Below are 27,966 nucleotides of genomic sequence, written 5' to 3'. Positions count from 1 at the left end.
TGGGCCACCATCCCCAGAGCCACTCTGCCTCTGCTGACTCTGCCACCCAGGAGGGCTTTGGTCTCAGAGAGTCCTGGGCTCAAATCCCACCACTTCCTCTCTGTGTGCTCTTGGTCGAGTCTTTTTACCTGTTCGGCCTGTTTCTTCACCTGTACCCTGAAGGGGCCCACTCTGCCTCTCAGAAATACTATGAGGATTAGAGATGATGGATTTAAGTGGCGGGTGAAGCTGGACATTCGCGTCTCTGGGCAGCCCTGACGTGGTTGACATGGAACCGCAGCCGCCAAAGAGAGGCGCATTGCAGGGCCGGTTTAAGAGGCTCAGGCTGGGAGGGGGGACACGGAGAGGGAAATGAGAAATGCAAAAGAGTGAAAAATAAATACATGTGTCTGTCTGGAATGATCGAGGGCCCCAGGCTGGAGGCGGGAGAGGCGGGCGGCAGGCTGGGCTTAGCAGAATTGCTGCAGTAGCATTTCCAGAGCCTCACTCATTAGCCAAGCAGTGAATGGGCCTCCCCTCCCAGCGTGCCACCCTGCTGGCCCAGAGAGCCCAACTTCAGCCACAGGAGGGCCCCACCCAGAACCTCATCGGGTCTGGGCGCCATCCCCTCCCTAGCAGGGCACTCAGAAGGCAGCATCTGCTGGAAGTGAGGTCTGAGTCTCATCCCCTTGGGTGAAACTTGAGGTCTCAAGTCTCATCCCCTTGAGGTCCTGAGCCCCCCCCCCCGAGATTCCTCTTGGGTCTTCTACCTCACCCCCTGCTTTCTGGAAAGGTTCAGATGGCCCAGAAGGCTTTGCCTGTGTCTCCATCCAGCCCCTCCCCCACCCCTCCCCTCACCCCCATCCTGTCCAGCCTCACGTCCCAAGCCCTGATTTCGTCAAATTGAACATGATGTCAAATTAGAGCCATCTCTGGGACAGGCCGAGAGAAGCTCCCAGTTTAATGAGGCAGCGTCGAAAATCAATAACTTAATTGCCGCTGTTTGATGGACTTTTATCCAATTTATACTCTCCCCAGCAGCCTACGTGCAGAGCGTGTGGAGCATGTGGAGAAGTGTGTGTGTGTGTGTGTGTGTGTGTGTGTGTGTGTGTTTCTGGGGGCAGGGACAGTCTGGGCACCTAGGGGAGGGGCGAGGAGGGCAGGAGGGCCCGTAGCCAACTACTTTCCAAAGGGAAAGCTGGGCCCTGCCATCCTCCTGCCCCAGATCCAAATGGCACTGGCCTCTGAGCCCCAGGGAACTTGGTTATCCTCTGGGCTGCCCCAACTCTCATCGGGTTGGAGGGGGAGGAAGGGAGGAGAAAGAGAATTCCCTTGAGAAATCAGGAGGGGCTGGGGTGGGTAGGGAGACCCCTGCTTTGTGAGTCAGGTGCCTGGTTTCCAGTCCTGGCTCTAACCCTGACCCTAATGGCCTTAACTGATGAAGATGACCATGGCCACCACCCACTGAGAGACGGAGCCTAGTCTGCCCTGAGAGTTTGAAATGCATTCCCTCGACGTTAAGAGCCAAGGACTACCCCCATTTGCTGACGAGGAAACAGATTCAGAGAGGCTGCCTTCCTACAGCTGGGAGCCACCAAAGGGAGATTTGAATCCTGCTCTGATTCCATGGTCATGCTTGAGCCACAGGAAGGCCCCAGATCAGGAAGCAGGTTGGGAGTCGGTGTGGGGATGGGGACTGTGAGGGGACTGGCCATGACCTCCAGCCCGCATCTCCTCCCCCAGCTTCCCTGGGGTGGGGAGGACAGGCACAGCAGCCCCCGGGTGACCACCCGTCTCTCTTGGTCCCCCGGGCCCAGGCACGTCGGTGATGCAGGTGATGGCCTCGGATGCGGACGACCCCACGTACGGCAGCAGCGCTCGGCTGGTGTACAGCGTGCTGGACGGCGAGCACCACTTCACCGTGGACCCCAAGACCGGTGAGGGGCGGGGCCGGGCCAGAGGGGCGGGGCCTGGGCGCACTCGGAGGAGGGGCGTGGGAGGGCGGGGCCAGAGGGCGGGCCAAGGTCTGCGATGGGCCAAGGTCTGCGATGGCCCGAGCGGGAGGCGTGTTGCCTGTTCCAGGGTTGCAGAGAGGGAATGGCGGCCAGACAGAAAGAGCGAAGGGCTGAGGGACAGAAGAGAATAGGCCTGGGGGCGCCGGCAAGACTGGCAGAGAAACAAAGAAGCAGGATGCGGCCACATGGGGCGCCCTGAAAGGACTTCGGAGGTCCGAACTGAGCGGCCCTCGTGTCCTTGGTGCCAAACTGAGGCTAGTGTGGTCTGCAGCCCTTAGGGGGCCGGTCGTACGTGTATTCGGGGGAGTCAGCTGGTGGAGGGCATCTTTGCAGCAGTTGTGAGCGCTCTGTTCAAAGGGCAGTTGTTACGGATCTGTTGGGAGGACCCCGTTGGAGAAGAATGACTTCCTGGCTTCTTCTCCCTCCCCCGGCACCACCAAACACAGCCCCCACTTACTTCGTCTGAGGTTAGAACCCGATGACGTCTCTGAGGGGCCTTGCCAGAGTGGCAGGGAGGGCAGAGGAGGAGAGGCCCAGACCAGAGGAGCCCTGCGCCGAGGTCACACAGCGGGGCGGGGCTGCGGGCGCCCAGCAGGGTGTTCTCCCTGCGCCCGCGGGGGAGGGGCAGCGCAGGGGCGACGGCGGGAGATGAGACGCGGCAGCCCCGAATGTTTACCTGGTGCCGTCTTGGGACTCACAGTCCGGCGGGGGCTGGGGCACACGCACGAGCAGTTGGGATGCAAAGTTGTGGAAGGTGGTGGCAGCTGATACCCCCAAAGGCTCAGAAAGTGCGGTCCTGAACGCGATTCAGAGAGGGGCATTCTAGGCAGCGGGCATGGTGCGGGCAAAAAACTAGGAAGGGAAAGAACAGCCTGAGGCATGAGGGGAATTGTAAGCAACTCAGGACTGGGGAAGCAAGCAGGCTGAGATGTGACGTGGGCTGGCTGGCAGGGGCCCGACTGGGCCCAGTCAGTATAAGCCAGGCTCAAGACCTTGGATTTTATTCTAAGGGTAGTGGGGGAGGGTGTATGTGCGTGATGGATCTGGGTTTTGGGTTTTTGTTTGTGTGTTTGTTTTCTTGGGGTCGGGGGTTAAGGATTCCAGGCTATGAGCACAGTTAAAATTGTATTATCTTACACATAGTATCTTTGTCATTTTTTTCTCCTTGCAAAAGTAATACATTTTAGGAAACATTCCTACATTTAAAAATGTTAAAAAAAAAAAAGAAAGAAAGAAAGAAGAAAAGGAAAAAGAAAACAAAATTCCTACCCTTATCTCCAGTAATTGCGGCCCAAAGGTAGCCACTTGGTGTATATATCCTAGGAGATTTTGGACTCACTCACTTGAAAAATATTAAGTTTTTTAAATAGGTAACACATTTCAAGGTTCAAAACTCAAAAAGTAGTCCAAACAGATATTTAGTGGAAATTCCTCACCCCTTCCAGTCCCCCAGCCGCCCAGTCTGTGTCCCCAAGGCAACCAATGTAATTTTCTTGGATATCTTTCCAGAGCTATTCTATGCATGTACAAGAAAATAGGTACATGTATTTGTTTTATTTTTCTATACAAACGGTAGCTATAAACACACACTATACACACTGCTTGCCTTTTTCACTTAACAATACATCTTGAAGATTATTCTATATCAGTACATAAAGAGCTTCCTCATTCTTTTATTTAACAGCTGTTGTGGATACACTAAAATTTATTTCACCAGTCCCCTATTGATGGACACTTACGCTGTTTCCAATCTTTTGCTACAACGAACAATGCTACAGTGAATAACCTCATACATATATCATTTTGTGCTTGTGTGAGTATATCTGCAGGATAATTTCGGGGAAGTGGAGAAGCTGGGTCAAAGAGCACATGCATTTGGAGTCTGGATAGATAATGCCGAAATGTACCAGATTACACTCCCGAGAGCCACGTAGGAAGGCACCTGTTTCCCCTCCTCCTCCCCAACACTCTGGGTTCATTGATGACTTTTAGGCAGGGAAGTGACATGCTCAAGTTTTCATTTTAACAAGATCCCTCGGGCTGCTCTCGGTAGCATGGCTCAGAGGCAGGAATTGAATTCAGGGAGACTCAGTAGCCTGGGGTGCCCAGCAGAGAACCCCAAAGGACAAACATCAAGGTCTGTGCCTTTTCTCAGCCCCTACCCAGGCTCCTTAACCTGCTCCATCCAGTTAGGGAGCCAGAGATGACACAGGATTGGTGGTGAGGGTTAGTTGAGATGCGGAGGAGGGAGAATGAGGGATGACAGTGAGATCCTGCCCAGCGCAAACCTTGGGGACCTGGATGAATGTAGGGGACTAGATTGAGGGGTTCCCACCTTTGGGTCTTGGGATGGGAAGGGGCCCCATCTACAGCAACAGAAGGAGGAATGTGGATTAAGAAAACTAGGAGCAGAAGAATGAGTGAATGTGCCCTGGGATCTGGTGCAGAGCTAATTAATTCCATTTTAACCATAGTGGCTTTAAGATGAGCGAAGGGAGGAAAGAAACATTTAGAACATCTAGGAGGCCATCCGAAATATGGGCCCAGAGCTCTCTGAATAGCCGGGGCTCTTTAAGCTTTGGTCTCCCATGCACACAAGAGGAATAATAAATTCTCATCTCACATGATTACTGTGAGGGTCCAACGGGAGAGTTCCTTCACTCACTCAACAGCTCTTTGTTGAGTGCCTACTAAGTGCCTGGCTCTAAGCATATGGCAGGAGGCAAATCTAAGACCCTACCCTCCAGGAGCTTTCATCCAAGGAGGGAATACAGACAGTAAGCACATCAATGTGTAACAGAACGTCAGGTAGCAACAAGACACAGAAAGCAGGGTAAGGGGATTGACTTAGCTGAAGAAATCAGGACAGGCCTTTCTGGGGAGGTGACCTCGGGCAGAGACGCGAGTGAAGTGAGGGTATGAGTGTCTAGGAGGGAGCGTGCAGGCCAAGGGAGTAGCAAGCATACGAGGGAGGTGCTCGGCGCAGTATCTGCTACCTGCCCATACACCGAGGGGCTGCTGCCGCTGCTGAAGCCTTCATTCATTCAGCCCGACGAGGGGGCCTTAGAGTTGATCCCCTTTCAGAAAGAGAGGAAGAGACGGGAGGTGGAAAGAAGGGAGGGGCCGGGATTGAGTCTGGGAGGTGGCAGGGGTGAGCAGTTGGAAGACCAGACTCCAAGACGGTGAGGACGGCCAGGTTGTAAGCCAGAGCATGGAGGAGGGTGGCAAGTGGGAGGCGGTGGGGCCCAGGGGGCGGGGCAGGAAGGGCTCCCAAGAGGCCAGCAAGCGGGCACCAGGCTGGGAAGGTGAGGCAGCGCACACGAGCTCCCGTCCTAGGGTCCTCAACTTGCTCAGTCGGAGAAGGTCTTTGCTGACATTTCCCAGGAAGGACCAGACTCCCCTCCCCCGCCCCCCACCTACCCTTGCCTTCAGCCCCACTGCAGGAGCCGCCCTGGTGCCATTCCCAGCCCGAGCTCCATTTCCCCAGCCAGGAATATTCCGCTGATGCGGGTCTATATTTAGCAGCTGCTGCGAGGTACAGTCTGTTCTCGCTGTGCAGATAGCAGGGAGCAGAGCCGGAACGGGCCCTGAGAGGAAGGTGTGAGGGAAAGGAGGAGGCGGGGTGCCATGAGGCCGAGTGCCAGAGGAGGAATTAACTTGTGTGTTTTAAAGGCCAGGCCTGCCAGCAAGCCCCCCACAGGGGCTACGGGGATGGCATTTGTGGGCTAATGAGGCATCGCTTGGGCTCCAGGGCCCCTTCTGCAGAATTTGGAGGGGACAGCAGGGGTGGCGAGGACGGACGACAGCCGGAACTGGGGGCGATGGGTGAGGACAAGGCTGCAGGGAGCCGTGGCCAGGTTCTAATTCCCAGCCCCCTCCACTACCACCGCCCCCGCAGGAATAGCAAGGCTCTCTCAGAGACTTCAAGATACCTGCTGAAAAGTCTCAGCTGGGGCCAGACATGTCTGTTTTCCCGGGATGAATGAAACAAACCTTTGCTGAGCACCTTCTAAGTGCCAGATCCTTGGGTCAGGATGATAAACTAAATCTGGTTTCTGCCCCCACGGGGCTTCTGTTCCAACAGAGAAGCCAGAGACCAACAGACAATGCCACCCAGAAGTGAGAGGGGGGACAGAGGGTCCGTGGCCGTAGGTCAGGCAGTCCAGATGTTTACTGAACACCTACTATGTGCCAGACCCCATAGGTAAGATGATGAACAAGGCCAGTATGAACCTCTGCCCTCATGGAACTTATTGATCGGGTACCCAAATCCAGGACTTGAGGAGTGGGGGGATCATCAAGGCATCCCTGGAATGTGAGACCTGTCACTGGCAACTTTGTCTCATTGAACTGTAGCCCCATTTTATAGAATAGGAAGCTGAGGCTCAGGGGGACTCAAGAATTTGCTCAAGGTCAGATAGCATGTAAATGGCGGAAAGAAGACTCAAACCAGTCTGTCTGACTCCAAAGTCCCTCCTTTTTGTACTGCCTCATATGTGACTGTGTGGCCCTTATGCATAGTAGGTCCTCAATAAGTAGTAAGTAGCATAGTAGGTCCTCAGTAAGTAGATCTAATGAATGAGTGAACGAAGGGACTTACCAAGCCAGAAGGTTTCAAGAACGACTGTAGGGGTGCCTGGGTGGCTCAGTCAGTTAAGTGTCCAACTCTGGGTTTCAGCTCAGGTCATGATCTCACAGCTTTGTGGGTTCGAGACCCACATCAGGCTCAGTGCTGGCAGTACAGAGCCTGCTTGGGATTCTCTCTCTCCCTCTCTAGCTGCCCTTCCCCCACTAGTGCTGTCTCTGTCTCTCTCAAAATAAATAAATAAAAATAAAAATAAAAGAACGACTGCATGGGCTGATTTGGGACTTTTCCCCCAGAGCCGGGGGAAAAGGCACCAGCCTCCAGGGTGCTCCTCCCAGCATCAGAAGGTGGGAAGTGGGGAGCGGAACATAGCAGGTAACAAAATATGCTGTCAATTCCTCCCACCTCTCTAGATAAAGTGACTTTGCCACTGCTCCTATCGAGAGGGGAAGTCTTGAGGGGTGCCTGGCTGGCTGAGTCTGTACAGCTTGAGACTCTTGATCTCAGAGTCATGAGTTTGAGCCCCTCGTTGGGCTTACTTAAAAAAAACAAAAGAAAAAAAGAGGTAGAGTCTTGAATCTGGGAGCAGAGACTGTGTTCTGCCAAGTTCCAGATTAGACCTTAGGAGACCTCGTGGCCTTCACTCTTCCTCTTCGAAGACCACCATCTAAGGAAGCTAGCCGGGCTGCTAGAGACAGGAGAAGCCCCAGCTGACAGCCAGGACCAGCTGCCACATGTATGAGGCATGAGGCCACATTGGGCCTTTCAGGCAGCTGATGAGCCAGTGAAACGCGGCTGCACGAGTGAGCCCAGGAGAGGAACAGGCCCGGGAACGTGATTTCTCCATCAGCTATCTACGGCTGTATGACAAACTGCCCCCAAACATAGTGACTTCAAGCAGCAACAGTTTATTGTTGGTCATAATTCTGTGCGTTGGCTGGGCAGTTCTTTTGCTGGGGTCACTCGTGTGGCAACAGTCAGCGGGCCAGTCAGCTGGGACAGCTGGCGTGGCTGGGCCCCTCCCTCCGTGTGGCCTTTCCTCCTGGGCTTTTTTCCAGCACAGTGGTCTGGGGGTTCCAAGAGGACAGGCCCCCAGCACACAAGGGCTGGTCGAGCCTCCGCTTTTGTCACACTCGCTGATGTTGCGTTGGCCAAAGCAAGCTGCATGGCCAAGAGTCCGTGTGCCAGGCGGTGACCCAAGGCTGTGCGTGGCAGCTGGTGTGCTTTAGGGGGAGCACTGCAACCTACCGCTGGGTGTGATCCCAGGGCTGGGTCTAGAGGCAGCAGAGCCGCTGGGTACCCACCTCCTAGTATCCCAGAGATGACAGCTGATCATCTACGTGCCTTCGTGACCAGTTTCCAAGTGAAAAGAGTTTAGTGTCCCCACGTCCTCTGGAGCTAGAAGTGGCAGGGGCAGCAAGGAGTCCACCCATGGGGGTGGACCTCGGCCAGAGCCTAGCCCTCAGCCCCACTCACGAGCTTTTGGAGCACGAGCTCACAGATGCTCGGCGGCCCCGAACCCCAACACCCCTCTACATTCAGTGAGGTCCTGGATGCAAAGCGAATGCACACAGCTTAGCAGGCGGTAAGGGCTCCACTGCTCAGCTCCCCTCCTGGCCCCTCTGACTGGTGCATTCAGGGAGCGCCTGTCTCTGGCCCAGTGGCCATGCCACCATCCGTCTGTCTGCTGTCCCCTTTCCTCCCTCCCACCACCTTTCTTCACCCCTTCCCAGCGCTGTGACTCTGTTGCCTGTCTCGGTTGTTCTCTGCCTTTCTTTCCCCGCTCCGTTCTTTCTCTCCCTGCTCCTCTCTCTCCAGGCCTTTGGCTTCCCGTTCTTCTCTCTCCATGTGTCCTCCTGAGTGTGCATTTCTCTCTGCTTGACCACTCCCCTCTTTTCCTCTCTCTTTCTGGGCTCCTTAGGTCTCCCTCACCGTCTGTTCCCTGGTCACGAAGGCACTGTCCCCAGTGCCTGTCTCTCTCGTCTCTTCCCTCCTGCCTCTCACTAGGTTCCTCTCCATCTCTCTTCCCCAGGCCCCTGTGTCTTTTCTGTCTCTTCTCTCTCGTCTTCTGCTCTTTCCCTCCTTCCAGCCCCCCGGGGCAGAGAGCACTGGTGGGCCCACCTTCCCCGTTCAGTCCCCGCCATCTGGGGCTGCAGAGCCTCAGCGGACAGACCAGCAGAGGCCCCGGGCCCTCCCCTCGTCACCAGAAGGGCGCCCTGTTCCCAGTCCCAGCGCAGCACCTGGGGCGGGTCAAGGAGGGCCTGCTCTGACCAGAATTGGGGCTGGTGGGGCGGGTGCTGCTACTGACATCTAGTGGGTAGCGTTATGCCACCCAAAGCGGCCATCGCACCAAGGTTGAAAATGCCCATTCTTCGGGGAGGTATTGTATTTGTCCCATTTTACAGATAAGGAGGTTCAGAGGAAGGGATTTGCCCAAGATCACATGGCCAACAAAGGGCAGATCTGGGATTTATCCCAAGTTCAGCTGCTTCTAAGACCCCTCTGACCTGGGGAAGAACCATTCTCAGAGGGGTCATCAGCAGGGAGCCTATTGAGGGGACTGGGAGGCCGCCGGTGGAGGGTCTGCATGGCTCTTGATCAGACAGATGACACATTTTCCGTATCTCCATGCGATCCCATAAACGCAGGGCCACCTCCTAGATGCCCTCCCCCTGGCTCCCCCAGCCACACATACAAATACACACACACGCTGCAACCTCTCCCCTCGTTCCGTTGCCTGTATTGGAGTCTGGGGGCTGTCTGGGGACATCAGGAGCCGGAGATTGGGTTTTATGGGGCGCATCGCAGGGCTGCTGGCGCATGACTCCACCTGGCGCTCAGGCCCCGGGCACCACCTGTCACCACCTGGTCCTCGGCAGGTTGGAGTGAGTGGCGGGGGAGGCTCTGAATGCCTCATCGACTCTCCCCTCCACCTTGGGCTCCCACTGGCAGGGAGACAAGAAGCCCGGCCTTCCACTCGGCAGAATTAATCTTGCGGTCACCCCCATTCCTGCGGCCCCTGCCCCTCTTGCACTGACAGCTTGAAGGATCACCTGATCAGTGATCAGCTAGTGCCTGTAGGGCCGGGCCAGGGCACAGGGACCCCAGGGCTGACTCCGGGGTGGAGAGGGGTATGTGAAAATAAGAGTGCGCACTTGTAGCTGTGAGGGTGCACGTGCGTGGGCGTGTATGCGATCTCACGTAGGTTCTTGCGTGCGCTCTTATGTAAGTGTATGGGACGTACCCGGTGTGTGAATCTGGGTGAGTCGGTTCCCTGTAACACAACGCGAGCCGCTGCTCCTTGCCTGGCTCTGGTGAGCGCCACCGACAGATGAAGAGCACATCTGTTTGAGCAGGTGTGAGTGCGAGTTATCTGTACGAGCACATCTGCGTGAGCGCGTGGGGGAGCGTGTGCCCTCGTGCGCGCCGGCCGCTGGGCCTGCTTCTGGACATTGCCACCTCCGTGTCTGCCGCGCTCCCCTCCTGAACTTGCCCGAGCCCGGCCGCTGCCCGTGGCGGGGTCTCCGTATCAGCCGCCAGCTCGTGGGGGGGGGGGGGGGGGGGGTGCGCATCTGTGACCTCACTCTCACTCACCCACAGGCGTGATCCGGACGGCCGTGCCCGACCTCGACCGCGAGAGCCAGGAGCGCTACGAGGTGGTGATCCAGGCCACAGACATGGCGGGCCAGCTGGGCGGCCTCTCAGGTTCCACAACCGTCACCATTGTGGTCACCGACGTCAACGACAACCCACCCCGCTTCCCACAGAGTGAGTGAGGCCTTCCCAGGGGGACATGGTCACATCTGCATCTGCCCGGTAGACGCCCAGCACCTCTCCCGTCGGGCTGCTGTGGCAGGGGTCCTGGGGGTCTCCGTTCTTCCTTCCAGGCCACCAAGCGACCACATGACCTCATGCTTCTCCTTCGGCTTCGGCCAAAGGAAGGACTGGAATCTGTCTGTCCCCCCAAGTCACCCACTTACCCCCAGGCCCCCGCCCATCGTGCTTCTTGCAAAGGAAGCCCTCAGAGTTGTCTGATTTCCCACGCGGCCACATAACATGGTTACCCTCCCACCCCTCACCTTGCTTCCTGCCGAGGCTGAGCCCCATCCGTCCACCTGCTCCAGCCCCTCGCTGGCCCGACCGCACACCCCACTCTGCTTATTCCATGTGATGTGCCGCAGACCCAAGTTTGCAAAGGGTAGGACTGGTGGGGGACACGGGGGTACAGACAGCGACTGCAGCCAGACCCAGGCCGAGGTCCACCCACGCTGCATGGAGAAGCTGAGGTCCGGGGTGACAGGCCCGTCCCCACAGTGAGCCCAGAGGACAGGACCCTGTTCTGAATTCTTTCCGCTCTCCGCCTCTCCTGGCACAACCGGGGATGGGAGGGTGGCTCTCTGGCCGAGTCCCTCACCCCCCCATCAGCCCAGCCAGCCCCTCTGTCCAGGCCTCGGCTGGGAGCCGCACTGGGGAAGCTGCCGAAGCTGGCAGAGACTAAATGCCGCGGGGAGCCGGGCTGATCCCTATCGGAGAGTCATTACTTGAGGTCTGCTGCTCTCACATTAGGCCCGCCACAGGGGACTGACCCCCGCGAGATAAGGGAATCCAATCCCTTAGCTGAGAGCGCACCATCATCAGGGCCTAGCGCCTCGGCCCAGACTCAGAGTGGGGTGGGCAGAGCCGGGAGCCAGCTCTGTGTTGCCGGGGGGGCCAGGGAGCCCGGTGCGGAAACTGGCCCGCCCACTCCCCCGGCCCAGCAGCACTGCTGATGGGGGCGCTTGGAGGCAGCGTGGGGACGGGTGGGGACCTCCCAGTCTCATGCCCAGTTGTGCGGGGCTCTGTGCCAGCTCTGAGCTGCAAGCAGTGGGGCAGAGCAGAGGAGAGGGCCCCCGGGCCCCCGGAAGACTCTTGTCTACTCATTCGCTTATTCATTCTTTCTCTCTTTTGAACATTTCTCTATTGTGAGCCATGCACCCAAACGGGAGGGTGTAAAATATAAATGGCCCGTTTGGCAAATAATTCTAAAGCGGACACTTCCCGCAACCACCCTTGAAGACCACCCCCCCCCCCCGAAGCCTCCATGCGCCTTTCCTGATCATAACTCACCCCCACACCCCCTCCTCCAGAGTTAGCCACCATCTGCTTTTGTGATTTGCCACCTCTTTGCTTTGGAGTCACTTGACCTATACACGCATCACCTGACATCCCTCCTTAAGTTCACCTGTTTTTTTTAACCTTATATAAACAGAATCTTACCATATAACCTAGTTGTGTCTTGCTTCCCCCACCCCCCCTCTTAAAATTCGTTTGTCATGCTTGTGGCTATAATGTATTCATTTTCATTGCTGGATCGTGTTCCACCATGTACCCATTCTATGTCCAAGGACATTTGGTTTGTTTCCAGTTTGAGGCCATTATGAAGGATACTGCTGCATACATTGTTGTACCTCGCTGAACATCTCCACGTCGCATGTTGCGCGCATTTCCCCAGTGTATGTACAGAGGAAGAGGGGAATGGCTGCCTCGTGGGATGTACTCATCTTCAGCTTTACTAAATGAAGCCAGACTGTTCCCCCCACGAAAAAATGCACGCATCCGCTGTAGGACATCCTCACCACCACTTGCTATTGTCAGACTCTTGAATCCGGGTTAACCCGGCGAGCATAGACGAGTAACTCCTGCTCCTTTCCGTTCATTCACTCCCTAGTCACTCACACATTTCATTTGTGTGACAGTTTGGTGTTCTGCCAGGCTTCGAGGACGCCTGATGAATAAGAGATACGGTTCCTGCCTTCCAGGAGCTCACACCCCAGACAGAGGAGAGAGGAGAGAGCGGGGAGAGAACAGGCAGAAAGGGAGAGGGAAATGAGGGAAGCCTTACACGAAGTGGGATGAGCTTCGTGGCCCTGGGGCACAGGAGCAGAGCCTGGAGGTTAGTCTGAGAAGGCTCCCTGGAGGAGGGGACGTTCAGGAAGACTGAAGGAAGGGTAGGAATTGGGGAGGGCGCAAGAGAAGGGAAAGGAGAGGGAGATGAGGCATTACAAGTACCTCCAGGAGGTCTGGGCTCGGGGAGAGGGAGGCTGAGGCTGCAGACTTGGGTAGGGGCCAGGCAGCAAGCGTCCTGTGGGGCAGGCCGAAGGTCTCGGACAGCCTCACCTCAGGGCAGCGGGAGCTATGGAAGGGATTCAGGCAGGGGAGTGGCACCACCAGCCTGTTTTAGAAAGAGCCCCGCGCCGGCTGTTGTGTGAGAATGAATCAGAGGCCGCCGTTTCACACAAGTCATCCAGGCTTGGGGACTCCAAGAGGCACATCCCCAGCTGCACGGCCCCTGTGTCACCTGCACTGGCCCATCATTTAGCAAATGACCCTCATCTCGGCCTCAACTCTGGGACGAGAGCAGGGTACTGCTTGTGTCCCATCTGACCTCATTTCTTCTTGTTTCTGCTCTGCTTCTCCCCTCCAGCCACAACGGCCATCTTGCCATTCTTCAAACACGCCAGGCATTTACACCCACCTCAGGGCCTTTGCACCTGCCATTCCCTCTGTCTGGAATGCTCTTTCCCAAATATCTGCTTGGCTTACTCCCTCACCTCCCTCAAACTTTTGCAAAAATGTCATCTTCCCCGGGAGCCTTTCTTGATTCCCTTATTTAAAACTCCACACACACCCTCATCGGTATTCTCCGTTCCCCTTCCCCTACTTTATTTTTCTCCAAAGCACCTATCACCATTTGATATACTGCCTGTTTTACTGATGTGATTGTTTGTGTCTTTCTCTTCCTGTTTAAGAAGAAGGCACTGAGAGCTGGGATTTGGGTCTGTTTTGCTTGTTGCCATAAGCCCGGTGCCTAGAACTGCATCTGAGATGTCACAGGTGCTTAACAAATCTGTGGAAATGAAGGAATCAATGTCATGAACACCAACGGCAACAGAAAAATCAGCATGAAGCCCCACTACTGTAATATAGTTTGTTCCCGTTATCGAGCAGCCACCATGGGCCAGGCTCTGTACTAAGCACTTTTCATGCCCCATCATCTCAGTTAATCAGGATAATGGCAGTGCTGTTAGGAAGACACTATTATTATTTCCATTCTACAGATGAGGACACCAAGGCTGAGGATTACACAGCCAGGGCTGACTCCAGAGCCTGGGCCTTGACCGCTGTGCTCCTCTGTACCCCTCGTGGGCAGATGGGGAAACCGAAGCCCTCCAATCTGCAGGCACTTTCCCTAACCAAACAGCAAATAAACCCAGGGTCAGAATGAGGACCCTCCTCTTTGCACTGCCCGCTTGGGAGCCCCTTGCAGACACTGTCCTCCCTGGAGCCCATCTGGACCCCCCCCCTCTCCTGTCCCCTAAAGCTGGTGGAAGTCAGGGTAGGGGCTCCTCCCCATCCCTGTTCACAGCTGTGTCCCCTACAGAGATGTACCAGTTCAGCATTCAGGAGTCGGCCCCCATCGGCACGGCTGTGGGACGAGTGAAGGCCGAGGACTCAGACGTGGGCGAGAACACAGACATGACTTACCACCTCAAGGAGGAGAGCGGCAGCGGCGGCCATGTGTTCAAGGTCACCACGGACAGCGACACTCAGGAGGCCATCATTGTAGTGCAGAAGGTGTGCGCCCCCCCCCCCCACGCCTGCCGCCTCAAGGGACAGGGGAGGCAGACCCAGGGTGGCCAGGTCTGGGAGGCCTCCGAGCAGCCAGACAGCCCCACCCCACTCGGCTCCAGAGATGAGGTCGCTCCAGAGACCGAGGACCAGCCTGGGGAAACAGTGATGGTACCGGTCCCATTTTACAAATGAGAAAACGAGGCCCAGAGAGGATACGCGGCCTGTGCAGGTTGCACAGCTAGTTACACGAGCCAGGATTCAAACCAGATTTGGCTGTGTGCTCGTGTAATCACTGCCACGGGCTCCTTCGAGTCCACACCCTTCACTCTCACCATTTCCTTTGATTCTCGTGTTTCCCTCTGAAGAGACTTCAGTCCTTCAGCCCATTTTTGCCAGTGAGAAAACAGAGGCTCAGAGAGGTAAAAGGGCTGGCCCAGGGTCACACCAGGAGGGGGCAGAGTCCGGATTTGAACCCCGGTTGGTCTGGTCACTCCAGGATGGGATGCTCGCTCCCTGCCCTTGTCCAGAAGCTAGCTCTCCCCCCCCCCCCCCCACTCAGCCAGATTGTGTCACCCTAAATCTGCTGCTGTCAGCCTGGGTCCTGCCTTCTGGGACCCACAGCAACACCTGCCCCGAGGGCCCTTCTTTCACTCAATGAGCATCTAATGACCTGCTCCCTACCTGGCCTCCAGGGTGTGAAAAGAGAAGACCCCCAGTTTCTCCAGCTACTTCCCATAAGATTAAAATATAATAGCTATTACTACTAATAATAAAGTGTAGACTGTGTGCTAGGCACTTTTCAACTGCTTTTCATGTATTAACTTATTCGATCCCTAGGGTACTATTATTGCCCGTTTTATAGATGAGAAACTGAGGCCATGAAAATTCAATAATCTGCATCCAAGGTCACGTACCTTGCAGAGCAGAGTAGGGCTATGAGCCCAGGCAGTCTGGCTCCAGAATTCGCCCTTTTTTTAAAAATAATTTTTAAAGATGTTTTTATCTATTTGGGGCGGGGGGAGGGACAGAGAGAGAGGGAGACAGAGAATCCAAAATAGGACCCACGCTGTCAGCCTGAAGTCCGACATGGGGCTGGAGTCCACAAGCCATAAGATCATGACTGAGCCATCCAGGCACCCCACACTTTTTTTTAATGTTTATTTATGTATTTGGGGGGCAGGTGCAGAGAGAGAGGGGAGGGGAGAGAGAGAACCCAAGTAGGCTCTGTGCTGCCAACACAGAGCCCGATGTGGGGCTCAATCTCACGAACCCGGTAAGATCAAGACCTGAGCCGCAATCAGGAGTGGGATGCTTAGCCAACTGAGCCACCCAGGCGCCCCCAGAATCTACCCTTTTAAGCTTACATGGCTTTCAGTCTTCTGAGCTCCATTTGTCCTCACTGGAAGATGAGCCCATTTCACAGATGGGGACCAGCATCACAGAGCAGCAGAGTCAGGTCCCAAGTCCCGCCTCTGCATTTGCTCTCATCCCCAGCCTGCTCCTAATCCCCTCCCCCCATCCCGGGCCCCTCCCACCTGCTCCAGCCCTGGCGCCTGAGGCGTCTCTGTAGAGTCACGCTGGCTCGGGGAGCGGAGCCCATGCCTGATTGATGGCCTGGCTCCAAAGCCCATCGCTCACTCACAGGCTCGGCTACCGCCAGCCTCCCTGCGTCCTGATTTCCCAGGCAACAGGACAGAGGACGGAGGTGGTCTTTTTGCTGCTGGAAAAGGTGCGGGGGCGGGGGGGGGGGGGGGGATGTTCTGAGAGAAACGGAGGGTCTCTACGCACGGGGCAGGTCCCCAGGAAGGTTACCCTTGCCACTCAGATAGCTCCCCCCACCACTGTGATTTCTCTTTGCTGTAAGGCGTTGTCTTTAGAAGGCCGGAGCGGACACACAGCCCTGGAGCTCATTCATCAGAAGGTCACCCATTAGTACTCCCTGATGAGAAGCAAGGCTCAGCATGGGTTTAGCCAGATTTCCAAGGAAAGCTCTAAGGCAGCCTGGCTTATCAGGCTCAACTCACATTAGTTGCTGCCGCCTACACAGCACACCGGGGGAATGTCTCTTTAACCCTCACAACTGAGGCCCAGAGAGGCTAAACAGATTGCCCACAGACACACAGCTGGTCAGCCGCAGAACCAGTGCGCTGTCCTCTCCCGTGAGGAGGGGCCAGGACTCGAGAGCTGCGCTGGCCCGGGTTTGAATCCTGCCTCTGCCGGTGACTAAGTGACCTTGGGCTAAGTTACAGAGCCTTCTGGGCCTCCACGTGCTCCTGTGTAAAATGAGAGAATCACAACCCAAGCCTCTTAGGGATGTTGTAAAATTAGATGAGTTAATGTATTTAAAGCGCTGGTGCCTAGTAAGTGCTTCGTGAATTAATAAAATGAATCAAATGCCCCAACATTCTGTGCTGGGAGGCGGGAAGTGGCGGGGGGGGGTGGGGGTGGGGGGGGGAAGGGGGGCAGTGGCCTTTAGCCCTGATGGGCTGTGTGTCCCTAGGCAAGACTGTCCCCTGCCGTCTCACTTTGCCCACCTGCGACCAGGGAAGGTTGGTCTGGGTCTCCAACCGCCGGTTCCTTGGTGCAGTCCATTACTCGGGCTCCCCGGCAGGGTCGACGTGACCTTGGGCCAGCCCCGCCCCCTCTGGGCCCGCCCCCCTCACCTCCTCTCCCGACGCGGACCCCACCCGGCCCCCTCACCCGCCCTCTGCTCCCTCCCCGCAGCGCCTGGACTTCGAGTCCCAGCCCGTGCACACCGTGGTCCTGGAGGCCCTCAACAAGTTCGTGGATCCCCGCTTCGCTGACTTGGGCACGTTCCGCGACCAGGCGATCGTGCGCGTGGCCGTGACCGACGTGGACGAGCCCCCCGAGTTCCGGCCGCCCTCCGGCCTCCTGGAGGTGCAGGAGGACGCGCAGGTGGGCTCCCTGGTCGGCGTGGTGACGGCGCGGGACCCCGACGCCGCCAACCGGCCCGTCCGGTGAGACCCCCGCCCGGGGCCACGCCTGCTGCCTGCTATCGCGCCACCGCCCCGCGGACGGACTGCGGGCACAGGGGGAGGGGCGGGGGGGGGCGGGGAGAGAAGGAGGGTGGACACAGAGACCAAGGAAACGGGTTTGAGAACGGTCACCGAGAGGCAAGGGACTCAGGACAAGGAGGGAGACCCAGGAGCGACAGACGCCGCAGAGTGAACCGGGCTCAGCCCCTCTCCTCTGTCTGTACTGGCTCCCTCGGTGCCCTCAGCCTATCCGTCCACATGCCTATGACCCCCGATTCCACACTCTTGCTCACCTGGCCATCTGGCTCCCCGTGTTCAGCTCCAGGTCTCTCCACCCAAAGAAAACAAAAACATAAACACCCTAACGGTTGTTCAGATCAAAAATGTTGGAGACCCCCTGACTCCCGCCTCTCTCTCACACCTCCCTCCGAACCACCGGCACGTCCCCGCCATCCCCACTTTAGCAGACTATCCAGAATCCGACCGCCTCTCTCCACGTCTGCTGCTACCCCCATTCCTGCACTTCCCCCTACCCCGCGCTGGTCTCCCTGCTCCTGCCCCGCCCCCTCTTTAATCCGGAACTGGCCCGGGAGGCTCACGATCCAGCCCAAACAGAAATCAGAGCACCGCCCTCCTCTGCTCAGAGCGTCCCCACCCCCCAACCACCACCCAGAGGCGCCCATCTGGCTCAGAATAAAAGACCAAGCTCTCACAATGACCCCCAGAGCCATGAGCTCTGTACCCTCTCTGACCCTTGCTCCCATGGCCCTGCTTCCTAGTTCTCTGCTCAGCCACACTGGCCCCCTCACAGCCCCACAGATGTACCAAGCTCACTTGGCCTCCGGGCCCTTTGTGACTGTTGATTCCTCTGCCTAGAATGTCCCCTCCTTAGTACCCTCGCAATCTGTCATCCTACTTCCCCCGGGTCTTTGCTCGACCCCCCCCCCCAACCCCCAGCCCCACCGCATCACGATCTAACATGCCACCTATTTTCCTGACTACTTTGCGTGTCTCCCTTCCACTATAAGATAAGCTCCGTGAGGGTAGGGGATTCTGTTTACCCTCAGGGCCTAGCCTGACGCCCAGCACTCAGTGGACACTCACTGCCTGCGTGGTGAGTGACTGGAATAGAAAAGCAGAGAAAGACTGAGAAAAGAGACAGAGAGAGACTCAAGGGGATGGGGAGAGACCCCCAATGGGAGGAGGAGGCCAGAGAGAGGGGGGAGCCAGTGGAAAGAGGAGGAGTACCTAAAAGAGGCAGAGGGCCTACCTGACAATGTAGAGACAGCGGAGATTTGCTGAGAAAGCCAGAAAGGGGAAGAGAGAGAAACAGACACAGGGAGAGAGAGGGGCGAGCAGGGAGGGAGGCAGGAGGGTGGAGGGGAGGGGACGCTGCAGCTCTGTCGGTGTCCCTGACTGTGACCCAAGCTGGAAGAAGGTCGGACAGAAGAGAAGGGAAGAAAGGCTGCAGCAGAAACTGATCCAGAGGACGTCAGGGGGTAGGGGCAATGGCCATTGTTGGACAGACAGGAAGGAGATTCCAGAGCTCCCTGCTTCCTCCCCGAAACCCCTGTACATAATCAGTACGTAGTCCCTGAACCAACTATGTGGCTGAGCGGTGAAGAGAGGGAGAAAGGAGGTTAGTTTGAGGATCTCTGCATTACACAATTCCGGATGGGTAACATTCCCATCACCATCCATGGGAATGGTTCCCTGAGTTGTACAGTGCACAGCCTGTGCAATCTTACATGGCGGCCCTGGGTGAGGACGCAGAGAGGCCATCCTGCCACTGTCTGTGGGCTCCCAGACTGGGAAATGCCCTCAGGGGTCTTAAAAGACCTCCTTGGAGGAGGCAGGAAACTAACCGAGCTGGTCCCTGTGTATGGTCAGGTGTAAATACGAGGTGAAGGGCATTCCAGGCAGAGGAACAGCATGTGCAGACAGATGGAGGCAGAGGAGTGGTAGATGTGCCTGGAGAAGAGCAGCTGTGATGGCTACAGTGGACTGAGGGAGACGAGGCAGCAAAAGCCAAGTGTGACAGGCCTCGAGGGCCTCTGTCCAGAGGGCCTGGGCCGCCCCTGCCCTCCTCACTGCCAGAGCCGTCCTGCCGCCTCTGATGCCCTTCCGCCCAGGCATCTGGCGGCATCTCCCTAGCCTCTGGCTGGACCGCAGACCTCTCCCAGGAGGGAATCGACACCCACGTTTGGGAGGAAACTGAGGGCCAGGCCGGGGAGGAGGTGTCCCCGGAACCTTCCCAGGGAGTTGAGAGCCAGGAGTAGGAGCTGAGTCCTTGCCTCCCAGGTTAGTGCTCCTGTCTGCCTGCTCCCCTCCCCTGCAGTGTGGCTCTCACACCCCCTCTTAGTCTCCCCCCTCCTCCCTCCCTTGGCTTCCCTTTCCTCCGGCTTTTATCTGCTCTGCTCGGAAAGGGCCAACTTTGAAACCAGCTTCTCACCTTCTTTCATCTCTCTTTGCTGGCCCCTTCCCTGGGGCTCCTCAGCGAGGAGCTCGAGACAGGTCCAATTTAACACCACAAACATTTACCCAGCTCCTCCTCATGCCCGCCCTGGCCCTGAGCCAGGCCCGGGGAAGCTGACTCAGCCAAGGGCAGAGCTGGGGAGGAGCACCCCCGTCTACAGAGGACAGACATGGAAACAAGAGGCCGGTGAGGTGCCACTGAGAGACAGAAGGGCTCCTCATGGGACCCATGTACTGCCCAGAGCCCAGCTTGTATCCCAGCTCCTGATCTCTAAGGGTCAGGGACTCAAGTCACCACCTACAAAGGTAAAAAAACCTCTTCCCCGGACGTGTAGAGTCTGCCTTCTCCCGGGGCGGGGACACAGTCAACGAGTAGTGAAGCATTTGTTGACACAGTCTTGAAATAATTGCTGAGAAGAGCTATGAAGGGAGTAAACGGGGTAATGGGATAAGGAGGGTTGGGGCAGCAGGGGCTACTATGGAATGAGTAGTTGAGGAGTTGACAGATGAGCTGAGATCAGATAAAGAGAGAGGCCGACCTGTGAAGCTGTGAGGAAGAGCGGTCAGGTTCAGGCGGAGGGAACAGCGAATGCAAAGGTCCTGAGGCAGGGGCGGCTTGGTATGTTCCTGGAGATGAAGACATTAAGTGGTGTCCTGGGAGATTTTGCCTACCACATTAGGCACCTGGGGGATGCAGAGGTGCAGATACACAGAGTGATGTCTTTCTGAGTTCTGCACTGGGAAGAGTGGACGGTGCCTCGCATTGTGGCATTTCCCCCTCAGGAGGAATCATCCTCGTTTTACAGAGGGAGCTGAAGCACAGAGAGGAGAAGTGACTCTCCCAGTGTCATTCCTCTTGAAAGAGGAAGGAATGGTTTCACCCATTATTGTCAGCTTCTTGAGTCCAGCCTCCGGTTCGTTTCCACCCCTGCTTCTAACTCTCTGTGTGGTTAGGTGTCCTCCCCGGTGCGGAAGGCACAGAGGTGAATCAGACACGGGCCGACAGGAGGGCTAGGCCCCCACGTGAAAGCATCTAGTGACAGATCTAAGTCCCGGTGGTCTTGGCCTGAGGCAGGGGCTGGGGGAGTACAGAACTCCACGGAAGGGCAAGTAATCGGTGCGCGCCACGGAGGGGAGTGAGCCCAGGCTTCCCCAGACCCCAGAGCAAGGCTGAAGAGGCGAGGTTGGACCAGGGAGAGGGCGCTCCAGGTTGGGGTGACGGGGAGCGCCGGGCGATAGGAACAGAGCCATGGAGCCAGGAGGTTAAGTCCAGCCGCAGGATGATTAGCTGGACGAGATCGTGTCAGGGTGTGCGGCCGTGAGGACAGAGGGGCACTTGGGACAGGTTGGGAAGGACCCTGAACGTCAGGCGAAGCAGTGGGACTCTGCTTAGGTGATGGGAAGCCTTGGAAGCTTTGGAGGGAGGAAGGACGGTGCTCGGATGGGCTCATCTCTGAGGGGCAGAGAGGCCCTTGATCAGCCCAGCATAGCCCCTACAGCCCGCCAGGTCTCCCTTGAACACTGAAAACAGCCAAGCCCACACCGGACCAGAGGGAGCAAATATCTCATTTCCTCCCAGCTCTCCACAGTGGGGTGCGGCAGAAAGTACGTAGGCTCTGGAATCAAAGAGGGCCTGGCTCGGAATCCCAGCTCAGTTATAGAACCGTGGGAAAATCACTGGACCCACAGCGAGCCCCAGTTTTCCCATCTCTAAAATGGGCATCACAATAGTACCTGCCTCATGCTTTCACTCAAAAAAAAAAAAAAAATCGGTATTAAATGTCTCCTGTGTCCTACTAGGTTCTGTGCTTGGCGCTCCCAGGGTTGAAGGGAGGCTTGTTTGGCACATAGTAGGTCCTCAGGAAATGGACATTACTATTTTTCTTCGTGGCCTGGCCACCCGTTTCTACCCTTCATTCCGCAGCCAGTAGTAACCACATACGAATTCCCAGGCATCACGTTTGGGCTTTAAGTGGGTGTCTTAAGCCGGGGCTGGGGGTGGCGGGGTGTGGGCGGGTAGGAGAGAAAGAGTCACAGACAGGGTGGAGGGGGCAGAGGGGACTCCCTGCTGGCGGGTGGGGGAGCCCCTTTTGCATCTGAAGAGATTCTCCCTCCAGTAGCTCCTACCAAGCCCACAGGGGAGCGCTGGGCAGGCCGTACACGCGGGAGCCTCAGCCTTTCGTGTTTATCGTGCCTGTGTGCGCTGTCTATGCAGACAGTTACGTGGAGAAAAACCACACGCACACCCGGGGCCAGGAAGCAGTACCCTCCCCACTCCTCCCACCCTTAACCTTGACGACAGTGGCATTTGGGGCTGTTAGAGTGTGTGGGAGTGCCCGCAGGTGTACCCGGCTGGCCCTGAGGGGCGTGTTCTTAAGACCTGAGGCCCTGGACCCGTGTGGGCTGGGAACCTGGCTCTGCCACTAAGCAGCCCTTTCGACCCCAGGGCAAGGCATCCGGCTTCTGAGAGCCCAGTTTCCTCATCTGCGACATGGGGGTGATAAGAGTACCCGGGAAGATCTGAGGAGCCCACGCGTGTAAAGCCCGCCCGCAGGCCTGGCAAAAAGCATCAGAGCTGACCCACCGGGCACGCGGCAGGTGCCCAGTGCTCTCACGAGTGTTGCGCTGCTAGTCGCTTGTCTAATCCTCGCCGCCGCTGCGGGGTCAGCAGTAAGGCAGGTATTGACAGTATCTCCATTCTTAAGAGGAGGAAACTGAAGAACAGAGAGATTAAGTGATTTACCCAAGGCCACACAGCTAGATTTCAAACGTAGGCCGCTGGGCACCAGATCGGCACTCCAGACCTCCATCCTGGGGCCTCCCCTGCACGCGTGCACAAATAGGCACACGCACGCACACACACACTAGCTGACACCTACCCACACTCTCGCTGCACTTCTCCACCCACACCTGTGCTGCTTCCCCTTCCTGCCCTCCAGGCCCTGGCGGACTGAACCAGGAGTGGACCTTCCAGACTCACAGCTGCCTCCTGCCCTTCTCAGCCCGCTGGCAATACTCTGGGCCGTCCATACAGGGTGCCTCCCACAACGCCCCCCCCCCCAACCCAGAGCACACGGACCACATTCTGGATGGGAGGGGCTCCTGCGTACCCCTTACCAGACGGTTCTGAATAATAATTAGAATAACAATAGTTCCCTCTCACGGAGTAATTTTCCTAGAGCTCAGCTAGGCACCTTATCCCCCAGCTAGGCATTTAATCCTCCCAGCAACTCGCAAGGTAGGATTATCATTTCCATTTTGCTCAAAATTAAGGTTCAAAGATGGAAGTGACTTGTCAGGGGCATCGTAGAGTTGGACCCACACCCAGGGCTAAGCGGCTGCCTCTTTCGAGCGTTTGCTTTTCCAACAGCACAGCAGTATCTCTCTCTCTCTCTCTCTCTCTCTCTCTCTCTCTCTCACACACACACACACACACACACACACACACACACACACACACGGTTTCCACCCACAACACAGACCAGCCGCACAACTCATGCACCTGCACGTGAGGTCCACAAGCCTCCCCTCTCCCGCCCCCCCCCCATGTTTGCCAGGTCGTGCTCCCTGCCTCCTGCCGCGCCCCTCCACCCCTCCCTCCCACTCACTGGCTGGCTTCTTGAGCTGGAACAAAACCACCTGGGCTCAGCCAGCCACGCTGACCTGCAGCCCCAAGTCTTTTGCTGGTTAATGGCAGGTCCCTGCAGCCCGCCCCACGGCCTTGGGAACAGCTGCCTCCACTTAGATTCCAGCCGCCCCCTTCCCCTCCAGGAGGGAACAAAAGAGAGAAGCTGGGAGGAGAGAGAACAGGAGGGAGGTCTGAGCAGGAAGGGGAGAAGCAAGAAGGTGGTAGGCATCCTTCCACAAGCTCTCACACCCGGCTCCCCCCAGTGATCAGGAGCCCCAGGCTGTGCAGCCCTTGGCCTTCTCCTGGACTCTGTTCTCCCACCGGTAAAACCAAGAGGAGGGTCCTTCCAGCTGAGCTGACACTCAGAGGTTGGTTCTTCCTCCTCTGGACCCCAGCATCTGTCAGGGCCAGGCTGGGGGCAAAGGGGACCTGAGGCACCGTGCTTTGCAGTTTTGGGTGGTTCAACGAGCTAAAAAGAACTCTGGGTATAGAGTCCCCAGTCTGGGTACAAATTCCAATTCTGTGACAGTCCCTGTGCAATTTTAGGCAGGGTCATCACTAGCCCACATGGCATCTTTGCATAAATAAGGAAAAAAATCCCTCTCCGAGAAGATACTCCCTCAGCTAGGACACGTGGCTTGGCAAGCTGAACACTGACTGGTTAGACTTTCACTCCGCTTCACCCCTTCAGCCTGGTACCTTTGTGCAGGACACAGCCTGCACAACCGTACGTGGCAGTCCTAAGCTTGGCAAGTTTCCTCTCTGAGCCCCAGTGTCTTCCTCTGTAAGACGGGGGAGATCCCATCAGCATCACAGGATGCTAGGTGGTCACCTCATCTATCTCGTTTTGCCCTTTTATCCCCGGGACGTAGCACAGAGGAGGCACTCAATGTCTGGGCGTAAAGGAACGCACAGAGAGCTGGCTGCAGGAAAAGCAGGCTACAAACTATTAAGCGCTGTCTAGTGGAAGGAAGTGTCATCTTAGGTCACTTTCACCCGGGTCAGGAGGGCCCAGGTTGGTCAGGGGCAAGGAGGATGTGGGTTTAGCAGCTGAGGGACAGGAAGGAGAGTTAGTGGGGGCTGGGGAGCCTGGCTGTAATGCCCACTATCCCCACAGGCATAGCGTTTTATAGTTGGTCACACAGTTTGCCTTCGCCGCCTTTGCCCCCATCCTAGTAACTATGCAAAGAATAAGGGCTGTCACCTATGCCCAGTCCCATGAATTAGCTCCTCTAACCCACACCGGTGTGAGGTGAGTATAAATCACCCGCTTTTCCAGATAAACAGAGGCCAAGGAGGTCAGTGGCTTGTCCAAGGTCACACCGGTAGAGGAAGTAGGCCAGGATTCAAACCCAGCTCTGTCTCAGACCCGTCAGTTCCACTGGGTGTCATCATTCCCATTTAACAGATGAAGAAACGGAGGCCCCCGAAAGTTTGGTAATGCAGCTAAGCCCCACTGAAGGCTCACCTCGGGACTTTGTGCCTCCAGCAGGGGGCGTTTCTCGTGTCCTCACCTTCCTGGGCCTCAGTTTCCCTTCTGGGAGATGGGGAAAGGGCCCCTCTCCGCCTGGCGGCTCAGGCTGAGCCCCGCCCTGCCGAGCTTCTTTGTCCTCGTCGCACAATGCGCCCTTGCTTGGCATTCGAGGCCTTTGTGGGCCGCACAGCCCGGCGGCGCCCCCCCGCCCGCGTTATCAGCGCCGGGAAGCGGCGGCCGGAGCTGGCGGGGCCTCTCTGGGCCGCCGCCCGAGACATGTGTTGGACACGGGCCTTTCAGGCCTGGAGCCGCCGCACAAAGGCCCGGGAAGAAGGCGGAACAAAGGGCTTTTTCACGCGGCAACTGAAAAGCCGCAGATTAGCTCGCGCGTGCTGCGCAGGCGGGGAGGGGCCGCCGGCCACCCCCCCCCACCCCCACCCTCACCGCCGCCCAGACCCCTCGCCACCGCACTCGCTCAGCCCGGGTCCCTGGGCTGGGGCCTCCACGCCGACCCCCTCTTTCCTGCTCCGAATTCCCCTCTCCCCCCCCCCCCCCACGTCCAAGCCCTGAATTCTGCGCCCGGGGGGGCCGGGGCCACGCTCTGCCTGCTTCCCCGTTCTGCGCGTTTGGCACCGTTTGCCACTCTCTGAACAATCCCTGCCCGCCATTCTCGGAAGGATTCTTTGCACCTCTGTTCCCTCCCGGCCCGGACTGCCTGCCCCGCCCCCTTGACAAGCCCAATTCTAGGGTCACCTCTTACGGAAAGATGATAGAATGCGCAGTGGGTGCTATAGCGCTGTGCCAGGGGCTTTGCCCGCTTCCAGCCCTCACAGCTGTGGGGTGCAAATTATCAGCCCCATTACCCAGCTGAGGAAACTGAGGCTCAGAAAGGTTGAGGGTGCCCGCGGTGGTCACACAGCAGGTACCGGTGCAACAGAGATCCAAACCCAGATCCCTTTCCACCGCTCCTCTGTTGGAAAGAGTGTCTCTGCTCCCGGGGTCTCCCTGGCAGGTGGTCCCTCTTTTAGGGTGGGTTGGAGGGGACATGGGCATGGGCTCCACCTGATGCCAGGACACCTCCAATCAGCCCCTCCCTGCCTCCCTCAGGTACGCCATTGACCGTGACTCGGATTTGGATCAGATCTTTGATATCGATGCGGACACGGGCGCCATCGTGACGGGCAAGGGGCTGGACCGCGAGACCGCGGGCTGGCACAACATCACGGTGCTGGCCATGGAGGCTGGTGAGCCGGGGGGCGGGGCGGATATGGGGTGGGGGAGGGACGAGGGCAGAGTGAGGGGCGGGGCTGAGGCGGGGCAAAGAGAAAGAAACCCAGCGCTGATGGCTGAGTTGCAGGAGGCAAAAGCTGATGGGCAGGAGCAAAGACCTGGGAAGGATCCCAAGCTGAAAGGCGAAGAGCCGGTCTTGAAGCTGGCTTCCTTCTTTGAGCATTTATTGAGCACCCATTACATACGAAGCCCTGTTTTAGAGGCTGGGGATACAGCCCTGAACAAGACAGAAAAGCTCCTGTCTTTGTGGGGGAGCGCTAGACTGTCAGCAAACTGATGGGAAGGGTGTGCATATGTCAGATGTGTGAAGGGCTAGTAAGAAACCGGGAAGGAAGGCCAGGGAAAGGGACTGGGAAGAAGAGGGTGTTGGTGCTCTTAGAAGAAGGCCTCTCTGAGAAGGAGACATCTCCACAGAGACCTCACTGAAGTGAAGGAGTCAGTCCCATGTCTAAGGGAAGAGTGTTCTAAGGACAGAGAACAGCCAGTGCAAAGGCCCTGAGGTAGTAGTTTGCCCAGCACGTTGGAGGAACAGCGAGGAAACCAGCATGGTTGGTGAGGGGCAGAGTGATCAGACATTGTAAGGTCTTTGGACTCGACTCTAAATGAGGTGGGAATCACGGGATGGTGTCGCCATTTGAGCCAAGGAGGGGTCATTGCCTGACGGGATACCTCTGGTGGCTGCTTGAGAATAGACTGAGGGCTGAGGGGGAAAGCAGGGGCTCAACTGGAAGTTAAATGTGATAGTGGCCTGGGCCAGGGCGATCAGCCACGGAGGGTGCGAGATGTGATCAGCTTTGGGAGACAGGCTGAAAATGGCACCACAGAATGACCGACGTGGAGGTAAGAGATGGAGAGGGGTCCAGGACTACTCTGAGGTGCTTGGCCTGGGTTTCTGGAAGAGGGCGTGTGTGCGTGGGCAACCGGGGAGGAGTGTGGGCTGGGAGGGAAAAGGGGGGGTATCTATGCATGGGGTCCAGATAAGTAAGGCCATGGAAGTGAGGAGCTAAGAGCGCAGGGGTTGACAGAGCCCCAGGAGAGGGGAGAGTGCACTTGCAGGCCTCGAGCGAGGGATGCTGCCGGGCCCTGGTCCCCAAGCTCCAAGCCTCCCCCCTCCCCGCCCCCCATCAGCTCTCAGGCTACAGGAGCCAGCAGAGCTGTCTGTAAGCAGCCCTGACACAGCAGAGAGACTCTGAGCCTCTGAGCCTCGGGTGGGTGGGCGACATTCAGGCTTGCCTCTGCACACTTCGGCCCCCAAGCCCCTCCGGGGCCGTGTGAGCCCCCCTGCCAGCCTTCCTCCTCCTCCGCCTGCTGGCCCCCTCCCACTTTGCGGGCCCCACTGGCCCGTGGGCCAAGGAAGTCCCTCGGCTGAAGTTCCCTTGGTCTCTTTCAACTTCAGTTTAAAAGAAAATACAAAGCTGGCTCAAACCTCCGTGCCTGCTGCTCTGGAGCCTTTGAATCCACTCCTCCGCCGCATGAAAGGGAGATAAGAAAGGTGGCTGAAGAGGAAGTGGCGGCTGGACTAGGGGGGAGGAGAGCTCCCCGCCCTTACCTCCCTGAACCTGCTCCCTGGGCAGCTGGGGGACTGGCCTGGCTGCTGGGCTGAGATGCCTCCTCTCCCTGCCCACAAACACGTGTCCCCCGCTAGCCTGTCACACTGCCTGATACCCCACTCTTGGGTGAAGCCAGTGGGTCTCTTTTCAGAAAGCAGCTAGAGTGGCACACAAAGTCAGTAACGCTGCCATCGCACAGGAGAATGTGGAGGGGACCCTCCCACAAACATTTTACAACGTTAACCTAATACACGTTCTGGGCTAGATGCTTTCTAGGGGGGACTTTTATTGAATCAGGATCCGTAACCTATCAGCACCCATTTTACCGATGGGAAGATGGAGGCCCAGAGAGGAAACTGGCCC

At 57.2% G+C, this 27,966-nt stretch overlaps 1 protein-coding gene across 1 annotated transcript in view; it reads left to right on the top strand.

Annotated features, from left to right (window-relative positions):
• Positions 1 to 27,966, top strand: part of CDH22 (cadherin 22) — a 124,484-nt gene that overhangs the window by 74,853 nt on the left and 21,665 nt on the right. The window contains exons 4-8 of the mRNA XM_058685827.1: positions 1,797 to 1,916; positions 10,180 to 10,347; positions 14,000 to 14,193; positions 16,915 to 17,168; positions 25,871 to 26,007. Coding sequence (XP_058541810.1) covers positions 1,797 to 1,916; positions 10,180 to 10,347; positions 14,000 to 14,193; positions 16,915 to 17,168; positions 25,871 to 26,007 — 873 coding nt within the window. The remainder of the gene's footprint in view (positions 1 to 1,796; positions 1,917 to 10,179; positions 10,348 to 13,999; positions 14,194 to 16,914; positions 17,169 to 25,870; positions 26,008 to 27,966) is intronic.

Source organism: Neofelis nebulosa, chromosome 9 (assembly GCF_028018385.1).
Source record: "Neofelis nebulosa isolate mNeoNeb1 chromosome 9, mNeoNeb1.pri, whole genome shotgun sequence".
Lineage (NCBI taxonomy): Eukaryota > Metazoa > Chordata > Mammalia > Carnivora > Felidae > Neofelis > Neofelis nebulosa.
This window is presented reverse-complemented; position numbering and strand designations above follow the sequence as displayed.